The following is a 21,307-nucleotide window of genomic DNA, read 5'->3' on the forward strand; positions in this document are numbered from 1 at the left end:
TTTACAACGTGCAAATCTTGTACTCTGTTCGGTTGACACCGTGACAGAGACTTGTTGAGTATTGAAAGAAAGAGGAGAAAAGCAGGAGGAGGAGGAGGAGGAGGAGGAGGATGAAAGTTGCTTTTGCCAAAAGTTGAAATTTCAACTTTTCACACTCCTCTGGTGATTAGAAAATTTCACGCGCATCGTTAAATATCGTGCTAAGGGGATTTTATTTTTGTTGTACGTTTTCGTATTTTATTACATGTTATAAATCAACACCGAATAACTCCAAGAGACATGCTCTTGAAGCCATTGCGCCCTCAAGTACTCAAATTCAAGTTCAAACTCATATTCATATCCTGGCTAAGCCAAGCTGAGACAAGCTGAGCTGAAAACAAGTTTTTATTAAATTTATACCCCCCAAAAGATGATAATGGACTCCACGATAGTTAAAGAAGCACGAGCCACAGCGTTGACGTTTCTTCGAATATTTGGACTCGTGATTCCGCTCGCCATAACACGAACGGGACTCTATCTAACGACAACGATATCCTCATCGATCTTTGTACTTTTACCTTTATCGATAATAACCTATCACAAATACTACACGACGTTGATCCCCTTGGCCAACTCCCCCATTATTCCCTTGAACTTCAAGTTTGAGCCACACCAACTCCCATCGTACGAGAATGCCACCATGGTACCCTCCTATCCCTTTTCACACCACTCATCTACTTCATCTTCGCTATACCTATCGAATCTCATCTCGCCGCAGTTCCCAAATTACGAGTTTGACGAGTCGTCACCTTACATCTTCAAAATCAGACTCTCGATCCAATGCCCCAGTACGTTCTACGCCTCCCTTTCCTCGCTACCACCACCACAACCACCACAATCACTAGCATCACCATCATCATCGTATCAGTCTCTGCTCGAGACGCCGCCGTTGCTCTCCAAGATCCAATACACGTTGCAGAATCCCCTGGTGTTCAAACAAGGCACATTCATACTCAACTGCGACCCAATGACGTTATACCAGCTGAAAAACTCCATCGTGCCATACAACTTGCGGTTCTGGACCCCGCCGAAACTCTCAAATTTGGAGCAATCTACAATTATCGAGTTTGGGTCGTTTGAAATCATGGGCGACAAATTGCAAGACTCCAAGAATTTCCAAGACTTTGTGCTTGTGTTGAACCACGCTGCTAATTACATCATTGAAGATGGATCGACGCAAGTCTGGTTCGAGATTAAGTGGACCGGGTTCAGGTTTTACTTGGTCAAGTACTACTACTTGTTCTATGTCGTGGGCACCTTGGGGTTCTTCTTGGTGTCGCTTGCTGTCTCGGTTCTCACGGGGTACGGCATGTTGTGGATGAATTATAGGAACAGCACTGCGAAAACCAAGCTGGTTCCTATGAAAGCGGAACCCAGAGTCAAGATTGAGCGGACCTACTAGTAGCACTACCAGCAGCAGCTGCAAAGTTAAAGAGTATATTCAAAGAAAAAGGTCTCTTTTTTTTTTTTTTTTTGAAAAAAAAAACGATAATGCGTATTCTATACTAAATGTCTAATTATGCAAAGCCCGAAAAATATGCGGTTAGGTTAAGTTAAGTTTGGATCTTTTTTTATCTTTTCTTGTTTCTTGTTTACTTTTTGCTAACTCGCATTCAATAATTTCATCTCGTTGCTAGGGTCAACACTCAAAAACGGGATGATTTTCTTGAAATAAATAAACTCATTGGTTGGTGACGACGCATCTGAATCGTCTCTGTTAAGACTATCAATCTCAATTCTGCTATTGAGGTACCCCCGAAACTCTTCAACAACGATATTCAATTCGTTGATGGACTTACCCAAATTGATCATCTTGATCAATGTAGGCTGGGCAAATAAGGTCGATTTGTTCTTCTCTCTGATGCTTGAAAGGGTCAGGGTCGCAACTGCTGATCTTGAAGTTGACTTGGACATGGTGATGGAGTTCATCCTCGATAGAGATGGCGACGCAGACATGGACATGGACATAGACCCAGACATCGAAGACAAGTCGGAGGGAATGGATCCTGCCGTCTTGTTTGAATACATCTTCTCAAGAAAAATGCCGTCATCTTCTTCATTCAAGAATAACTTGTGGTCTTCCAAGTCCGAATTAAGGAAAAGGGAAATGTAAGGGAGTTGCGGATGATGCGGGAAAAACAAAGTCTGAGGCATCGTCATCTGTACTTGCGGAACATACATTCTGTTCATGTTCTTGTGGTTGATCATTTGGTATTTTTCATTCATCGACTCATGGCAGACAATAATATCAAACTTGAAAATCGGTCTGATAATCTTTGGGGGCAATTTGGACAACTCCGGCGGTTGAATGTTGTAAGATTGGGCATTGTCTTCCATATCCTGCAACGGTTCCTTTTGCAACTTTAATGTGTCAATGGTCAAGATGGAGTCGCTATCCGACTTGGCCGATGAAGATTCCGTGTTCGATGTCGGCGCAGAGTTCAACGACATGATGCTTGGAGAAGACGACCTCGACTTGAATGACGAAGCAGACAACGATGACGAGGACACAGCATTTCTCTTTAATGTAAAAGCCTCTTCATCGTCCTTGTCCTTGTTGCTGTTGTTGTTTTTGTCATTGTCGTCGTCATCACCATCGCTAAGAATCCTCAACAATTTTCCAATCGAGCTCACAAGAGAGTTGTTCTTGGCGGGAGGGGTAGCCGATGGAGTAGTGTCCAAGACATTAGTCTCGCTTGGTGTCGTTGAAGGGACGGTTGAACAGGTATATATGGCCTCGTCGAAAATCTCATAGGGGTGCGTTTTCCTCAACTCGGATGTCTTCATAGCCGTGGCTGGCAAGTAAATGTCAGATAGGTTGTCTATCAAATAATCGTCCTTGCTTATGGGAAGGATGCCAAATTTCCGATTCACCAAGGGACTATCGGGTTTGTAGTTTAGCTGCATCCTACCATTGTTGACCATTGTAAAGCCCAGAAGAGTTTCAAAAGATTGATTAAGTTTCATTTGAAGTGTTCTTGTAGTCTGGATCGATGTCGATGACTGATAGTTGTTGATTCCAATGATTCTCCAAACCAACAACTTGATGTAATACGAACGTACCAACGGGTTCCAGTGTGTGAAAAATGTCTCAAAAGTCTCATCCTTGATGAGGTAATTGACAAAGTTGAGCTTGAATGAATCTTCAAGGTTTGTAATCCATCTAAATTTTTCATCCATTCTCACAGTCTCAATCGTTTTTTCCTCTACTCCTTTAACAAAAGAACACAACGCATCGGGGATCATATCCCAAATGTTGAAAAGGAAAGCAAAGTTTTTCAATAGACTTTGGGTGTGGTCCGCGTGCTGGATCATCATATAGTTGCAGCTGAGCCAAAACTCCCAGTTTATGAGATATTTCACCTCTGCCGACGAATTATTTTCAAGATGGTTCAAAAACTCATTAATCACGGCAAGGATGAGTCCGTTTTTGTTAAAGTCGTAGACGGAAGTTTCTTTTGCAATGGAGATAAAGCACAAGTCGATAACCTTGACAAGACTAGCGCTGATGCAGTCGATGGTTTTCTCTTTGGCAGTGGCGCAATAGGTCACGTCCCGTACTGTTTTAAAGATTTTGATGATGGAGCTGTAATACATGTCACTCTGCTTGATATTGATGCTGAGTGGAGACGGGGGAGGAAGCGGAGGCACCAAACTTTCCTCGGTTGTTCTTGGCAAGACCGGCAAGGAAGAACTGGTAACCTTGGAACCAATATTGGTGCTTATATTGGCGGTGATCCTGGACACCGCAACTTGAAAGATTTGGAAAACATGGCTCAATATGATGTTGAAACCGGGGCAGCCAATCACCACATTGAAATCTGCCTCTTCTTCTTCAACCAATTTTTGAGCGATATCGACATAATGCCGAAGAAACGAATTGAATACGTTTGAGTCCGATCCGCACCACCGTCTCACCCAATCGCCATTGGGGTTTTTGATACCGGCAACCGGATGTTGAGGAGGTGGCATACAGTTCATATAACATCTTTGTCCCCTCGTGGAGAGATTTTGGACCCCTTTAAAATCAAGAAGATAGTGAAGGTGTACGGGAAATAAGCTCCTGAGTTTCTCGATATCGGTAACACCGGGAACAATCTTGTAGAATGACTCGAGTGTGATTTGCTTTACATTGAGCAAAAACAACAACGCGTTTGACACCTCGGGTATTCTGTAAAAACTGTATGCAAACACTTTTCCAATGAAAGCGGCCATCGACCCAGACAAAGTTTTCAAAGTAGATAGCCGGTCGATGCAAAAGTCCAACGTGGCAATTAGCAACGTTTGATGATCGTTTGCCTCGTTCTCGTCATACTGGCTCCAGTCATCCCTCGAGATGATTCTCGAGATGCACTCGAGATAAGCGTTTCTGTCAGATGCAGGAATCAAAGAGTAGTGCACTGGTTCGTGTGAAATGCAGGTGTTCAATCCAGCGGCAGAAGAGCCCGTGTAGGTCAAGTTACCAATGAGCGAGTTCCACCACTTGATCAAAATGGCCAAAACCACGCTGGTCAAGCTTTGATAAATCTTGGAGTCCTTGGCAAAATACTGTTCAAGTTGGTTTGCACTTCGGAGAAACGGTATTAGCGAAGTTCTCAACAAGTTTCCTTTTAAAACCGCGCCATTCGTCGCGTTGCCTGCATGGTTATATTTCTTGGAATTGAATTTGTTGAGAGCCAACTCTAGTTTTTTGTATTTTTTCAACAACTCTTTGATTAGTTTGTCCTCTCCTTGCAAATTGGTGTTTGACGAAGTACTTCGCATTGAAGAATAAGAAACGAGCGAAATGGCGGACGAGCTCGACCGAGAACGACGAGATGTCACCGAGGACGACGAAGGCGAACTATGATGGCTATGGTGGCTGTGGTTGTGGTGATGGTGGTGGTGGTGGTGGTTATTTACTGCTCCAGGCGATGCTCGCAAAAGCTGCGTAGGCAGTATAGGTGGAGGAGCAGCAGGTGAAAAAGTCGATGTTTTATTATTAGAAAAGTTCCTTTTAAAAGGTTTGTTAGTGTTTGAGTTTGAATTGTTGTTGGCGCGACCCGTGGTGCTATTAGCAGTAGCAGTATTAGCAGCACCGCTTGTGCATGTGCTTGTTGTTGTAATTTTTCTTTTGTTTCCTGAACTGGAGTGTGTGCGCCTCGACAGCAGCAGAGGACCATTTTCTTTGTCTCTATCTTTATCATCGTCCTTGGTATTGCTAGCAATGTAAGCGGATGATTTTCTTCGAAGCCCGGCTGCTCTAGCTAGCACACTTGACATCGTTTGGTGGTTATTATTTATGAGACGGCGGACGTTTCTGTAGCTCTTATTCTTTGACTTGTGGCGGTGTGGGAGACTGGTTAATGCTGTCTAGAACATGAGTCGATGCAAATTTCAAGGTTCTATAATAATATGGGGGTTTTTTTCAGCTTAATAGCAAATGATAAGGGAGGTGTGTTGATGTCTGCTGACTGACTGAGCGACCGATTGATAAGCTAACTGACTGAGCGACCGACTGATAAGCTAACTGACCCTTTCCTCGAGACGTGTATATATATATACCAGCAGTTGTAAAACGAAAAAGTGGCAGTGACAAATGGGTTGCTTGAAACTTGGTTGTAAAAAAAATTCCAAAGGGTATAAATTTTAGTGTTACTGTATACTTAGTGGTAGTAGCAGTATTAGCCCGGCTTCTATTATTAGGGGTGTGCAGCTAATAAACTGTGAAAGATTTTATACAGAAAACTCGTCAATCAACGATTGAATGAATGAGTGTGAATGAATGAATGAACAAACGAGTACGACTGAAAGGGTTCTGACAGAATTATCGACAATCCAGTGTAAGACGCCGTTACAGTATACTCAATGTCTATTGAACTATGGGGACTACTGTCAACAAACAAAATGGCTAGAAGTTTCCTCGATCGAGAAACTATCAAATATAGAAGGGTCTTCTTTCTATACAAGTTGATTTCAAATGCTTGCAAATGTCCCCTTTTTTTCCAGTCTATTGCTTTCTTTCTTTTTTTCCTGTTTTATTTTTTTTTTTGCAGTTGAGATGAAAGAACCCCGCCTATAGAATCCGTGAAGTTGCAGTTGTTATCGGGACGTTGAGTAATGTGGATGAAGCCAGGAGATTTCTCTTGTATCGGCTGGAAGCTATTTTGGGCTTAGTGCTCGAGTGTAGATGACGAAATAGTTCTTGCAAAAATAAGGAGGCTTCTTCTTCCCCCCTCAAGCGGAAAGAGAAAAAGAAAATAAGGGGTAAAGCAAAGCTGATGGTATTTAAAGAAACCCTAGGTTGGAGGAGTTGATGCTCTCGAGTTTATTGTCAAGAGCCAGTCTCATCAGAAAAGAGGCAAAGTATGAACCAATGTAGAAGTCGAGAGAGTGCAACAACAACAACAACAACAACAACAAAAAGAACAAGAAGCAGATGCAGAGGATAGAAGACAATACCAACAACCGCTCTTACTTTGAATGTGATGTAATTTAGAAGTTTCGAAAAAAAAAAAAAAAAAAAAAGTCAGAGGGATAAGGATAAAATGAAGATGAATTGCATGTTTTTTTTTTTTTTTCTGAAAACGTACATAGTCTCGTAGAATGCAGAATGTAGAAATGATAAAAAGGCGTTGGTAGACGATATAGTAGTACTTGATGCATAAAGCTTTGTAGCGTTGTAGCTTTGCAGTTATGGCTTCAGGCTGGGTTGGGTTGGTTTGTGGTTCGGTTGGAGGGTCAATGTATTGGGGGGTATATTTTCCGCTCTCTCTTCTTCCCTCTTCGGACAAATGTTGATTGCTATACGTACTGCTGGAAAATAAACTAGAAAACGTGGAAAATTGAAATTTGAAACTGAAATTAAAGGGCTCAAATTTTTGCAGCTGAACTTGTATTATAGTCTATCCGGGCGTAGCAGCTCTAAATTTCTCCTCGATGCCGACTTGTGTGTGTTTGTTTGTCTGAGTGTTTCTCCGAGCCCACCAGCAAAGGAGACGCGAGGTTTTACTTCTATTTGCTCAAGCGGTAGGTCCAACCAGTTTCCCACAGACTTGGACTCGAGGATTCTCATCATCTGCTTGCAATAAATACATCGCCAGTTAATTAATACTCCGGCAAAACTTGTTCTTTTTCAAAAAAAAAAAAACACATTCTAAAATCGCCCGAAGGACCCATCCGACTTGGGCCGATAAGATGAGACACATTATCCATTAGATAATAAGCTTGCGCCGATAAGACTACCATGAGCACTATTTATTTACTACCTTGGCACGCACGTGATCGGAAGCAAATGCTGCAAAGATACAGTTGTCTGCCCCATTTGCTTACATTGCTCGGTGGGCTGGGAAAGCAACCACTGTGCCAAGCTCTTCCCTTGCCCTTGCCCTTGCCCCCCTCTACTCCCCTCGAGACTAAATCGGCTGCGATTTAGGCACTTCTTCTATTTCTCTCGGGTCAAAGATATTTTAGACTGGTTAGCTAGTTTGTAGGTTTGTAGTCCTCCAATGGTTGAGACGGAGAATAATACAGAAGTCTGTCGAAGCCAGCGCATACACCGGACATCAAGCTCTCAAAAAAAAAAAAAAAAAAGAAAAAGAGGAGGCACAGCGAGTAAACCAAGTGTGGATCAACTACTTTTTGTTGGTCAACGTTGCAGCGTATAAGAGCTGAGTTGAGAGAACCTCGAGCAAATCACCAACAAACAGTGGTTAATCCGTATATATATATGTAGACGGACATGGCATGAGGAGTTGACCAAATTGGGATTGCTGTCGTGCAGAAGGTTCCAACTCAGGGCAAATTAGGAACAGAAACATCCGTTTTGCGATTTTCCCAGGCGCAACGGGGGAAGGCGGGGCGGGGAAAAACAGAGAGCCAGAGAGAGGAGGGTGCAAGGGAGTGTCTGCATTTCCCACAGACAAACAGAGCTACTTTGGGGTTGTCGTTGGTGAAACAATCGGGAAGAACAGCAATCGTTGGACGGCGTCGTCGATATGGATTGCTGGGCAAATGAAACTAGTAAGTACAGAGATGGAGGAAAGATTTTTAGCATCGAGTTGCAAACACCATCTCCGTGATTTTCAACACCGGACGTTGAAACGTACCGACAGCAAAGAAAAAAAAAAGAAAGAATTTCCCAATTCAATAAACGGTTAGCAAGCCATCAAGTTGACAAACCGACTACTCCATGCTTCAAAGACAACGAAAAAGAAAAAAGGCATATTAAGCTAGGCCAAGCTGCTTTGCTTGCTTTTGCACACTCTATCGTCGTTGATGTCGTCGCCAAGTCAAACGTTGGGAAGTGGCCACGCACGATTTGATACGTAGATATATAGATGTTGGTAGTAGTGAGTCGTAGTGCGAAAAGATGTAAAAGAAACTCGAGTTCATCTGAACAGATTGTTTCTTGACTCGATCCATGTCGATCCCGAACCATCCCACGATACCCTAGAATTTATCATTTCGTATTTTTTCGCAATCACCACCTGATCTCCACTCGTTGAACAAAAAAACGCAAGCAACATTGGCAGTTTTATTTCCTTCTATTTGCACTTGACGACTGCATTGATCTGAACAGCAACTCTTCACTTCAAGAAAACAACGAGGCGGTAAGCATGCACAACCATCATCCGTTCCTAAATTTTTTTTACTAAAATTGGAAACGGCGGGAGGGAAGGGGGGGGGGAGCACACAGAGAAGACAATTGTGTAGTGACCACAATGCACCGACAGCTCGCAAACTACTTTTCGTTGAAATTTAGGAGCTTGCCTGCATTAACAAACTTGTTCCAGGACGAGATAACGTGTGCTCAGGAAAATTCAACTCGGCTGCGTCATCAGTTTCACTATGGACTCTTCTCATGCATTCAATAACGCTACTCTTTCTTTTTTGAAACTGAGCCAAGTAGAAACCCCCCAACTGCTGCGAAATTAGTTTTTGTTGTTGTTGTTGTTGTGGAATGTCTGTTCTTAACATTGCACCTGCCACCCCCTTGGCTTGGTGGGGGTGCCTGAAATTTGATTAAAATTATCTTTCTCATCAGTGAAATAGCACAAAGGATAATGTTCCTGCTGACATAATTATAGTCCACACCGACTCGATTTCTCTGTCCATCTTGCAACAAACAAAAACAAAATCAATAATTTTTGAAAGCCAAGATGAAATTTGACGTATTTTTATACGAAACGACGATGACGATGATGATGAGAGTAAGCGCATTCTATAGGCGTGGAAAATTTCAAGCCAGTTTGATACGATTTCATCGTGAAACTCTTCCTTGTCCCTGGTTCAAGAACATCCCCAGATCTCTGCAATGTGCGATCAACGTATGTACATATGATTTTCGCAAAAACTTACTACAATCACTAGTCAAACTATCAATTTTGTCTGAAACTTACTACAATAAAATAATAATTATATAACAAAAGATATATCACAGAAAGTGCTTGATGATTTTTTGTTTTTTTTTTTTTTTTCTTCGGCAGCTTCAAGTCGACTGCTTCTTTCTTTCTAGTCTTTAAGGCCAAGTTGATACTGCTCAAAGATTTTCTTCGCATTCTCCTTGATGCTTTGATCGCTCATGGCATTTGTCAACGCCTCTCCCATAGGTTGCGTTTTTGGATTACTTGATTGACTGTGCACATCGTGCTCCTCCAGGTTTTTTCTTCGTTTTTCGGCAATTTGACTACCAATTTTTGCAGATGAGAAACTGTCTTTCCTTCCGGGAGAAGAGCCGCTAGATTGATCATGGGTTTTTTGTTTTGAATCCGCTTGATGATCGTCTCTCTCATGCTCTCGTTGCACATTTTCAGACAAGTCAACTTTGGAAGATTGATCCACGGGATCGACCGACTCACTTGTGCGTGTAGGCACGTTCTGAGAACTTGCTGCTTCTAGATTGTAATTCTCGTTCAAAGGTTGCTCTTCCTTCTGAGGATCCAAAAAGTCACCGCCCGAACTTAAATTCGCATTTGAGTTTGAATTCTCTTTTGAGTTTGGGTTTTCATCCTCCTGGGACTCGTTCTCGAGCGACTGCTTCAATTTTTCATCAATCGAACTCAAAGTATCCAGTTCGTTGCTAGGTCTCGGCAGTGCTGTTGCCCCAGTTGATTCTTTTTTCTCGGCAGCAGATTTTAAAGAATCCTCACCAGTCGACTGCGTTTCGTTATCGCTGTCTTTCGACTTTAAGCCTGACGTGGCAAGACTGATTGCGCCACCTAAAGCAGGCTTACTCAACCTATCAGTCCTGATCTGGTTATATGCATCCAAGGCGTTATCGTGAGTATTTCGTCTATTTTCCGCAGTAATCGGTTTTTTTGTATCTCCAGATGCCAGTTCTCCAACTCCTAGTTCCTTCTTGGATTCATCTGACAACGATTTATTATCCTCGGCTTCTTCTTTCTTGGCCGGTGTTTCTCTGATCAATCCACCAGATGTTTCAGGGACTTGGGGTTGTTTCTGGCCCGTTACATCATCATCATCATCATCATCTTGGTTCTTGGACGTTTCGACCTCGTCATCCTCTCGCGATGGAATTTGGTTCTTGTCCAAAGTAGGCTTCACAGAATCACCGATTACTCCGTTGTGCTCCTTCTCTTGGTTCTCAACGGTGGACTTTGAATTAGCATCCGCAACGCTGGGTTGGCTCAGCTTGCCAGCCTTAATGTCATCATTTTGTGATTCAACACCTTCTGCGGAATGTTCACCATGAGCGGCAGCAGGCTCTCTGGGAGATTTTTTGGTTCCCTTGGCTACTCCGTTCTCATGTTCACTGACAGCCTCTTTGGTGGGCGAAATGGCCCCTCCAACTGCGGGCTTACTCAGCCTGTCCGTCTTGATCTTGCTGTAAGCGTCAAGTGCCTCAAACCTACGTCCCAGTCGATCTTTGGATCTTTTTTCCTCCTCGTTCACGGTATTATTTGACATTTCAACAGACTCCCCAGTAGAATGTGAGGGCTTCACGTCTCCTTTAGCGTCAGCTGGTTCATTTCCTTTGTTGTTTATATTGCCAGTTTGTGGTTTCAAACTAGTGGTGGTTTCACGCGTTCGGTCCTCGTCACATGACTCTTGAGCTTGTACTCTTTCCTCAGCTTCCCTGTTGTATTCCAATATACCCTGATTGAGATTCAAAAGGTTCTGCAAACTCTGGACAACGTCATCGGATTCACTAAGACTCGTAACGGACGTCAAAGCCAGTTGAAACTGCCGCAAGGCAGCATCGTAATGGCAGTTTTTCGTGATTTCCTCGCTCATATGCTGCAAGTATTGATTCTTGATAGCAACCAACTGAGAAACTTCCTTCTTCAAGTTTTCCACTTCCAATCCTTTCTGAAGATCGGATTCGCGGGATGAGCTCAATTCAACTTTCAAATGGTTTATGTAAGCACAAATTTGGTTGAATTTTGTTTTAATGTCTTTTGCTTCCGATGGTTTTAATTCAAATTTCTCAATATCGATTTGATTGTTGCTATTGTTGCTGTTGCTTTGCTGATTGCTTGAGTTGTAGTGCTCGTCCAACTCTCTATCGTCTTCATCCGACGATATATTTTCAAGATCTATTGGAGCAGCCGAAAAGTTAGGACTTTGCGGGAACCCGGGGTCCTTCTTGAGTTCCAAAGCATAGTCTACAAATCTGCGCTGAAGTTCCTTTTGCGTTGCCAACTCTTCTGTCAATCTATCTGTAAACTTGATTTTTTCCTGGACTTTTCTCTCCAAGGCTTCCACACGCAGCACAAGTCCTTCCTTCAACTCTTTTTCCTTGACGAGTTGAGAGTTTAACAACTTGTGAGCAAGTTTCAAATCTTCAGCCAATTTTTCGGCATCAATGACAACTTGTTCCGAATGCTCGAGGTCTCTGGTGATTTTGATATAGTCCGAGTTCATGTTGCGGTATTTTTCCTCCAAGTCCTCAATGTCCTTCTTCTGGGTGTCTGATAACTTTATGTATCGATTGTTTTCAGCAACATGATGGTCCATTTCCAATTGCACCTTGTTCCAATGCTCTTGAGCATCGGAATGCTTCTTTTGGAGATCACGTAGAGCCTGGTCATTCCCAGCTTGCGCACTCAAGGCAAGCTGCTGCTCCTTTGTCAATGCTCTTTCATGGTTCGCAAGTTTCTGCTCCAATTCAGCAATGCGGGAGTCCTTTTCCACAATCACGGACTCCATTTTCTTGTTGAAGTTGAATTTGAACTCCTGCTCAGCCTTTTGCAATTGTTGCTTGGCTTCATTTAGGCTCTTTTGTAAATTGGACACTTCCAGGTCACTGGATTTGCCCTGCGCCACTACTTTGCTATACCGTTGCTTCTCCTCACTTTCCCTTTGTTGGACAACCCTATTCTGTTTCCTGAGTTCATCTAATTGGTGTTGAAGCTCATGCAATTCTTTGTCGCTTCTATCGGAGCTCTCTTTTAATTGCCTTTTGGCCTCATCGAGCTCTTTTTTCAACTGCAACGATTCGCTATCCAGGGTCCTCTTGGCGCACACCAATTTTTGATCCAACTCCTTTCTGAAAGTTTTGAGTTCTGATGACTTGCTCTCATACAACTTGTAAAGCACTACTGATAAGACACATGTCAATGTGGTGAAAAACGCGTAGTACATTTTTCTTCAAAGTGACTCAATCAAACTGGAGGGTAAGGGGAGAGGAGTCGGAGGGGGGCAAAAGAGGGCTGCTTTCTTCTGGTTATGTCTTTTGGTTCCTAGCGAGAAATATCTCTTTGGACACAAGGTTTTCCGCTGTAGCAACTTGGTGAAACAATGAATCGCTTCTTACGTGGCGAAAGAGCCTAGAGCTGTGATGTGATATCAAGGCTCATACATATCTATATATATACTTTTTGGATATCTCAACTGGTGAAAAACTCTAGATCATGTTCAGTTGCAATGACTCGAGAAGACTAAATTTGAGGAACATGCATGCCACGCAATGGAATTCCGAACCCAATCTGGATTCAATGTCTTACAGAGCTCGTTGGCAAACTCAAACATACGATGATAATCCCAGGGCAAAACGGTGATTTTTTTTTTCTTTTCGGAGGCTGTAAATATTTCAATACATGCTGTACTCAAAGCAAAGACAGTTACCCTCTTGTCTGCAAAGCGTAGTTGAGCACCACTTTTAGAGGCACAACGAACTGCTCTATTCCCAGCCTAATTAAGCCCCAACGTCATCTTTTCGTCCTCAGAGCCTACTTAGAACTGAAAAAGGTGGTGGAAAGAAGGGGCTGAGAACCAAATGCAACGCCACCATAGAGTGCTTCAAATCCCTCTCACGTGACTCGAATGATGAGAGAGCAGTAGCAGAATATGTTGGTGATAGCAAAGTAAAATTGAAAATCCAAAAATTCAAAACTTCAAAATCACAAGAAGCATGCGACCATTAACTCAGTTGAGATGGTGAGGTTATACCCATCTCAATCTGTAACATGTAACATTGCATTTCGGATCTTGCCATTGACAGCTAGAACACCAGCTCGCCGCACTATTATATATATACATATACAGCAAGGAAAAGAAAACAAGGCTTCAACTTTTCTCCATAATAAAACTGCAAAAATCGAAAAAATTTGGGGTTAAGCGAAATAAAGAAAAAAAAAAAAAACTATCCAGAAAAAAAACCAACAGATAAGAAGATTTCGAGAAAGAAGAAAAATACAAAAAAAACAACCACCTCTCGAGATATAACCACAGTATTATATAACCGTGTCTATATATCAAGTCAACTCTTGCCAACCCCAACCCCATCCTCAATTCATCTACCTTTCAAAAAAAAAAAAGCGGGTTGCAACTTGCGAATTGAAGGTAAAAAAAAAAAAAGATTCAACCAAAGCAATCTTCTTTGGAAAACTTAAATTAGACTCCATTCCCATCTTCAAATCTTTGTCTTTTGTTGGTTTTTTTTTTCTTTTTTGGGGGGAACTATTTTCATTACCAAAAATTCAAGTTAATCGATATGGATATCGTACCAGCTCTGAGACCGTCGAGATCAAGATCTCGCTCTAGAACGAGAAACTCAACGGCTAATTCTCGTTCCACTTCAGCAACGAGAAGACCAAGCTTGGCACATAAGAGGACGTTATCCGCGTCTTCCCTTGACAAATTAGTAGTCGGCTCGACAAAGATCAATGCCGAGAGAAGCATACCTTCCGTTGACGCTATACTAGACAACACCCTTCCCGCGGAATTTTTCAAGCAGGATATCATAGCATTGACCAAAGCGTTGAAAATCAGCAAATGGCATAAACGCAATTTGGTAACTCACAATTTGACGATAACTCGAATTTCAGGTGCATTGACCAACTGCATATACAAAGTCGAGTACAGCGATGACTCGCAAGATCCCAACCCGCCGACTTTGTTGCTTAGAATATACGGCAAGAACGCCGATGAGTTGATAGACAGAGATCTGGAGCTCCAGACTTTGATCAAGCTAGCCCAGAAAAGAATTGGGCCTCGCCTTTTGGGAATCTTTACCAATGGCAGATTTGAACAATTTTTGGATGGGTTTGTTACATTTACCAAAGACCAGATTAGAAACCAAATCATTTCCCAGATTTTCGCTCGGAGAATGAAAGATTTGCACTACAAGATTACACTTGACGAAGAAGACCTCAAGCCTCTACCCACATGTTGGATCATGATAGACAAGTGGTTGCGAGTTTTCGAAAGGGACTGCTTACCTGGCTACATTGAGGCAGGCATTGACCCCAAGGACATTTTCATGATGGATTTGGAGCAGTTTAAAGATTTATTGTTTGACTACAAGTACTGGGTGCTTGAGAAGTACGACAAGAGTGACTTTACGTCGAATTACAAGTTTTGCCATAACGACACCCAATACGGCAACTTGCTACTTCACGAGTCATTCAATCCAGAAGATGTCATTGTCACCAACCCGAGCCGCCCCACTTCAAACCCAAACTCAAGCTTGAACTTGAACTCGACCTCGGGCGAGTCACCACTCAAGTCAACTTCAAACAAAAAGGACTCGAACTTGGTGGTTATTGATTTCGAATACTCGGCACTGAATTTCCCTGCTTTCGATATTGTCAACCATTTTAGTGAATGGATGGCCAATTACCATGATCCTTTAAAATCCTATTTCATAAATGAAAAAAGGTACCCCTCCAAATTGGAACAGCTCAACCTCATCAAATCCTATATTGAGTACGATTTTCAATTTCCTTCGTCTACTTTGAAAACGTCCAAATCAGCTCAGGATTTACTCAACGACCCCGCAACGCAAACGGCTGACTTGGTCCAGTACGAGATTGAGAAGATGTACAATGAATGCGTTTATTGGAGAGGTGCAGTGCAGTTGTTCTGGGGGTTCTGGGCATTGATTCAAAATGGGCCCGTGCAGCCCAAGTCTCTCAACTTCGAAGAGACAAACGAGAAAGGTATCGATAGTACATACACAATCACGATGGATGCTGGGAAATTGACATTGGATGATGTAAAAGTTGTCATGGAGGAGGCCATTTCTTCCAGTGATGACGATTTTGATTACATCAAGTATGCGGGCCAGAAACTTGCCGTCTTTCTCGGTGACGCTATACAGTTTGGCTTGTTGAAGAAGGATGCAATCGAGCCGAAATATCAAGACTCGGTCAAGTACTTGAGCACTGAAACATTCGAGCTATGATTCTGAAGCTAGAGTAGATTTCGCTCCTTTTTTTTTTTAATTTTACTTCAACTACACAGTAGAACCAAAATACATGCATACATAAATTAATAAAGAAGAAAAAAAAAAAAATCCAATCCAGTTGCGAAGAAAGCATCCCTCGCCAAACATCGAGATCTGGAGATCTTCAAAAAAAAAAAAAAGAATCAACTCTCAATTCAAGAGGTACAGAGCAGCACGAAACAAAACGGAAAAGTAATGTTATCTTTTCGAACCAAGGGGTATAATGGGTATGGAATACAGTATTCACCCTACTTTGACAACAAGTTAGCAGTAGCCACCGCTGCAAACTATGGACTAGTGGGCAACGGACGGTTATTCATCCTTGATATTGAAGCCTCGGGTCAGATTAGAGAGCAAGTTTCATGGGAGACCCAAGATGGGTTATTTGATCTCGCCTGGAGTGAAATACACGAGAACCAATGCGTGGTGGCGAGTGGCGATGGATCAATCAAGCTTTTCGACATGATGGTGTCGCGATTCCCCATCATGCAATGGAAAGAGCATCGGCGCGAAGTCTTCTCCATCAATTGGAACTTGGTCGATAAGACCAATTTTGTCACTGGCAGCTGGGACGGCACGATCAAGATCTGGTCGAGCCAGCGCCCGGAGTCCATGTTGACTTTGAACCCGGGCACTACCGATTTCACCACCCAGGCGGCCCCCGTGGCAGCCACGGCCAAAGCGCCACTCCTGCACCAGCAGCAGCATCAACAGGCATCCAATACTCAGCATTGCATATACTCAGCGCAGTTTTCGCCGCATTCGCCCTCGATGCTAGTTTCCTGTAATGGGTCATCCGAGGTCCACATCTGGGATATCCGAACGCCGCATCCGTTGCAGCTTCAATTCATCTCGCATCATGGAATGGAGACGTTGTCTGTTGATTGGAACAAGTACAAATCGACGGTAATTGCCTCGGCGGGTACTGACAAGTCGGTGAGGATATGGGATTTGCGAATGGTTTCCAAGATTGATCAACCTTCGGCACATTCGCCCATGCCCCTGACCCATATTCGAGGTCCTACCCCGCTCAATGAGTTTATTGGACACGAGTTTGCCGTGCGGAAAGTGCAGTGGTCGCCTCACGACGCTAAGGAGTTGATCTCGACTTCGTATGACATGACTGCCAGAGTATGGAGAGATGAATCCGAGGAAAGAGCCAGGTTTTTGAATACTAAACTCGGGGGCATGAAAGGGGTCTTTGGCCAGCACCGCGAATTTGTTATCGGATGCGATTATAGCTTGTGGGGAGAACCCGGGTGGTGCGCCACTACGGGATGGGACGAAATGGTTTATGTGTGGGATTCCAAGAGGCTATGAGAAGGGCTAGTTTGGTAGACTTGGACGGAGACCAACAAACAAGAGAAGGGTGATTTCTCCAACGATGAAGATAGACAGAAGAGAAGTTAACAAAAAAAAAAAAAAGGGGGTTTTCCAGAAAAGAAGATTACAACCGTTTCCCCTTTGAGTTATAGTCAGGGGACAAGGCATGCACGCTAAATGCACCAGCAGAAACAATAGGAAGGGCCCTTCTCCTGTATTTTTGCTTTCATAAAGATGAGGAGGAGCCACTACCAGTTTATTATCGAAGCCAAAAAAAAGATCATCCAGATTTCCAGAAAAAAAAGGCACTCATGATGATGGGAAAGATCCCCTATTCTTTTTTTTTTTCTTTCATTGCGATAAATGTGATAAGAAGTCGAACATGTGCAAGTTTATATGCCAGTTGAGGAATAAGCAACTTGAAAAAAGATAACTCGATTAGGTAGGAACAAATATTAGGAACAATAAGCCAGTAAAGGATGCTAACTTTTTTTTTTTCTTCTTTCTTTTGTATTGAGACCCACTATCTACCTGGATTTTGCCCACCAGCTCTTTGGAACCTGTAGCACAACCATATCAAGTGCTTGCAAATGGAGATTTTTGCCACTACAACCATTACATACTTGTATACATGTCTACATGTATTATACTGTAGTCAACCTGAATCCTCCTCCTGGGCAGAGCACTTTTGCGGATAGTGTCTGGGCAGCTAAAGTTGCCCCATGTAGTCTCCGAGGTGTGTTCACGTGACCTGGTCGTGCACGCGACCCCACCCACCATGGAGTCCTCTTTTGAGATGTTTAATAAACAATCTGGCCTGGATCTCTCCCTCTGCCAACAAGGCCGCAATTATAATAACCACCTGAGACATTAAAGAGAGGGAGATGTTGTCAAGATCCTATCCTTGAACGCTTGGTCAATGGTAGGTTTCTAGGGATCTGCCCTTTTACCGCAGTCCAATGACTAGTCCTCTTTTCCACCACCCTTTATCATTCCAGAAACACCGCTTGTAAGGAAGCTACTTCTACTTCAAATGCATAGGGCAAAAAGGGAGGGAAAGACGGGGTGGTTCTTCTAGTGAGTGTTTTTGTTATAATTCGGAATCTTTCTACTGTTGTCAAAGAGTCGACATCTCAGCTTTGTGTAACTAAATAATTTCCTAATTAGGATGGGAAATTATCAAGATGTCTGCAAACCATCACCACCACTACCCCCATCTTTGAGAGAAACCTCCTGAGCCAAAGTTTTTTTAATTTTTTTTTTTAATTTTTTTTTTTTATTTTTTTTGATTCTATATAGTTAACCCCAGTTCATCTTTGTAGGTAATTGGTATATAAAGCAAGTGGCATCCCCGGTTTATCAGCTGGATATTCAGTTTGCTATCTTCTACTTCCCACGAATACCCCATAAAACTGATTTTTTGATTTTTACTAGCATTTTGCATTATTGATACCCCCCCTTTTTTCCCTTTTCCATTTCGTCTTTTAATTCTAGATTGACCCTACAGTTTCAATTACATTTACAGCTACAATGTCTTCCACCGTTATTTCATTCAACTTGCCATACCTGTACAAGATCGACCCCAAAGCTACAAACAAAACAGCTGGTTTCCAAACCTACTACGAAACCACGACGGGGCTCTGGAGAGAGCACAAGAACCCTGAAAATGGAGAATCCTACTACACCATGGACAACTTGGCTCAGTTGGTTGACGAAATCAACAAAGTCAACAAGGCCGTCGCATCGGATTTGGATTTTGCCGAGTACACCAACCCACTGCTCAACAACCAGCAGATTGCGGTGACGATCCGCGGCAGTGAAGAGTTTGCCAAAGAGGCGAAATCTCTGATTCTCCGCAAATACAATAGCCTTGCTGTGAAAACTATTGAAATTACCGAGACTGAATTTATGATGATTGATGAAAATTTCGTCACCGAGATGAAAAATCTCTGCACTAGATTTCAAGTTGAAGTGATTATCAACAACAAGCGGTTCACTCAAGGTGGACAGGAAACTGCTCCAGCTTCTGGTCCCGTTTACTGCATACACATTGTTGGCTACATTGAAAACGTGACCCAATGTGAAACCGGACTCAAGGTCTTGATCGATCTGTGCTTGAATAAATACGTGGTTGACGCTTATTCACTCCCACTCAGCATGGTGCCCATAATTGGCGGCTTTGAGCTCAAAAATTTCAGCGAAGTTGCCTTGCAAACAAACTCAAACATCTATGTGCCGGACTTGTTGCCAAATTTGTTCAATTCCAACATTGTCAGCGGCAACGGCGACTTGCACTTGTGGCTCACGGCCAAGAATGCCGTTGAGTTGTTGCTCGCAAAGTCCATCTTGGACAAGTTGATTGCGTCGGAGCCCCAGCTCAAGACCAAAAGCTTGAGCATTGACAACTGGAAGCTCAATTTGATGATTATGAATAACCAAAAGGAAATCATCGACTTGATGTTGAAATACGCCGTGTTTATCCAATTGCCCAGCCTAGGCGAAAACGACTCAACCGAGGTTATCGTGCAAGGCACCAACCCTGAAACCATTGATGAATGCATCAAGGAAGTTAGCTTGATCACAGCACAATACTATACGGCCTCGTTCTCCTCAGGCGCTGCTCTGCAAGTATTGGAAGCTTGCCATTACACATCAGAGTGTATCTTGAAAAGCACCTCCGAAGTTGGAGTTGAGATTGTCGGCAAATCGCAACGGATCAAAGCGTTGCTCAACTCGAGCTTGAAATCTTTCCCCACAACAGTACGTCTTGAACTCAACAATGACCAAAAGGATTTCATTAGTGGCAAAAAGAATGGCAAACTCGTCAAGATTTTGAACCAAACAAGCAATATCCCCACCATCACCTTTAGCAACAATAACGACTACAACCTCTACATTGAAGTTGCATCTCCACGTGCAGACATCGCGGTCAAGGCCATTGAGCTCATTGAATTGGAATTACCCTCGGAGTACAAGTACTTTATCCCGGAAATATTCCACCGCGCCGTGATTGGAGGCGGATCCGTCATCCAAGCAATCACCAAGAGATATAACGTGTTTACCAAGTTTTCATCCGTTTGCAACCAATCTACAAACGCATACTCGTTAAGGAGAGAGCCCAATGTCTTGATCAAGTGTCCTCGCAAAAACATGCAGAATATCCCCTTGGTCAAGCATGAAATCGACCAACTCGTGTACCAATACAGCATGAATGATGCCTACCAGCAACGCAAGACCACCGTTTACTACAATATAAAATTCCAAATCATGAAGCACCATTATCTTCTCTTGGTCAACAACAACAAACTCCCCTTGATCAACAGATTGGAGCAAGAGTACAATTCATTCATTGATTTCCCCACTTCGATCAACAATTTCAAATCCTCCAACGTGATTGAATTCAACATCAAGGGCGCTGAGGGCAAGATCAAGTCCTGTGCCAAGCAGTTGGCCAACCTCGTTCTTCCTCAATCGTATGAGTTTAAATTTGCAGCCAACAAGATTAAATATCATGGTTGTTTCAAGAATTCGCGCGATTTTGAAGAACAAGTCGTTATCCCATTCAAATTGTTGCTTGGCTACGACATTATAGTCAATGAGACCCCGCTTGATTCACAACTTCCCTATCATCAAATCATGATGTCCTATTATGATAATAGTAAACTCCCCGAGGCGATCGAAGCCATGACGTACTGGCTTCGAGAACGCGGATTTCTCATTTACGAAAAGTCGCAAATGTCGTATAATCCAATCTTGGAATCAACCATGCCTTCACCTACAAGGTCAAACATGATGCCCGTGTCGATGCCAGCACCAATGCAAGTGCAATTTTCACCAATTCCATTGCAACCAATCTCCAACACCACGTTCAACAATATTTCACCCACGGGCTCCCCCATACGCAAATTGCAGCAATTAGCAAGCCCCCCCGCCTTGGGATCGTCGCCAAGTAACCAAGGGTACTACATGGTTTCTCCATCTCGACAACAATTGATGATGCGTTCTTCCCCCGTCAAGAGCAATTTCCTGAGTCCGCAATTTGCGCCTCAATCGCCAACGAGGCCATCTAGAGCTAGATACAATGGCCAAGTGGGCGGATACGATCAGTTGTCGCCGGTCAAGTTGTCGCCTTCTAAATTCCAGAGTTTGGCTCGACCTGTTTACGCTATGAATACTTATGTTTACAATGTATAGTCCATTTTTAACGAGAACGAATTTACGAATAAAAGTCAGAATCTTATCCTTTCCTCTCTAGTGGATGTTGGTTGGGTTCTA

General features: G+C 42.9%; 6 protein-coding genes across 6 annotated transcripts; 4 read left to right on the top strand and 2 right to left on the bottom strand. All coding sequences in view use genetic code 12, as the record gives it.

Moving 5' to 3' along the window:
- Positions 1 to 415: 415 nt before the first annotated feature.
- On the top strand, positions 416 to 1,441 carry LODBEIA_P32970 (uncharacterized protein; the record flags this gene model as incomplete). The annotated part of the gene is made up of 1 exon (XM_066973391.1): positions 416 to 1,441. The coding sequence occupies one exon, from the start codon at positions 416 to 418 to the stop codon at positions 1,439 to 1,441; it is 1,026 nt and encodes a 341-aa protein (XP_066830235.1).
- Positions 1,442 to 1,641: 200 nt separating this feature from the next.
- LODBEIA_P32980 (uncharacterized protein) lies at positions 1,642 to 4,803 on the bottom strand (the record flags this gene model as incomplete). The annotated part of the gene is made up of 1 exon (XM_066973392.1): positions 1,642 to 4,803. One exon carries the CDS (start codon positions 4,801 to 4,803, stop codon positions 1,642 to 1,644), a length of 3,162 nt encoding a protein of 1,053 aa, XP_066830236.1.
- A 4,728-nt stretch (positions 4,804 to 9,531) lies between these two features.
- On the bottom strand, positions 9,532 to 12,624 carry LODBEIA_P32990 (uncharacterized protein; the record flags this gene model as incomplete). Its single annotated transcript, XM_066973393.1, has 1 exon — positions 9,532 to 12,624. One exon carries the CDS (start codon positions 12,622 to 12,624, stop codon positions 9,532 to 9,534), a length of 3,093 nt encoding a protein of 1,030 aa, XP_066830237.1.
- A 1,351-nt stretch (positions 12,625 to 13,975) lies between these two features.
- Positions 13,976 to 15,667, top strand: LODBEIA_P33000 (uncharacterized protein; the record flags this gene model as incomplete). Its single annotated transcript, XM_066973396.1, has 1 exon — positions 13,976 to 15,667. One exon carries the CDS (start codon positions 13,976 to 13,978, stop codon positions 15,665 to 15,667), a length of 1,692 nt encoding a protein of 563 aa, XP_066830238.1.
- A 237-nt stretch (positions 15,668 to 15,904) lies between these two features.
- On the top strand, positions 15,905 to 17,029 carry LODBEIA_P33010 (uncharacterized protein; the record flags this gene model as incomplete). Its single annotated transcript, XM_066973397.1, has 1 exon — positions 15,905 to 17,029. One exon carries the CDS (start codon positions 15,905 to 15,907, stop codon positions 17,027 to 17,029), a length of 1,125 nt encoding a protein of 374 aa, XP_066830239.1.
- Positions 17,030 to 18,562: 1,533 nt separating this feature from the next.
- LODBEIA_P33020 (uncharacterized protein) lies at positions 18,563 to 21,226 on the top strand (the record flags this gene model as incomplete). Its single annotated transcript, XM_066973398.1, has 1 exon — positions 18,563 to 21,226. The coding sequence occupies one exon, from the start codon at positions 18,563 to 18,565 to the stop codon at positions 21,224 to 21,226; it is 2,664 nt and encodes an 887-aa protein (XP_066830240.1).
- Positions 21,227 to 21,307: the final 81 nt, after the last annotated feature.

This window comes from Lodderomyces beijingensis (assembly GCF_963989305.1).
Source record: "Lodderomyces beijingensis strain CBS 14171 genome assembly, chromosome: 4".
NCBI classification, from domain to species: Eukaryota; Fungi; Ascomycota; class Pichiomycetes; order Serinales; family Debaryomycetaceae; genus Lodderomyces; species Lodderomyces beijingensis.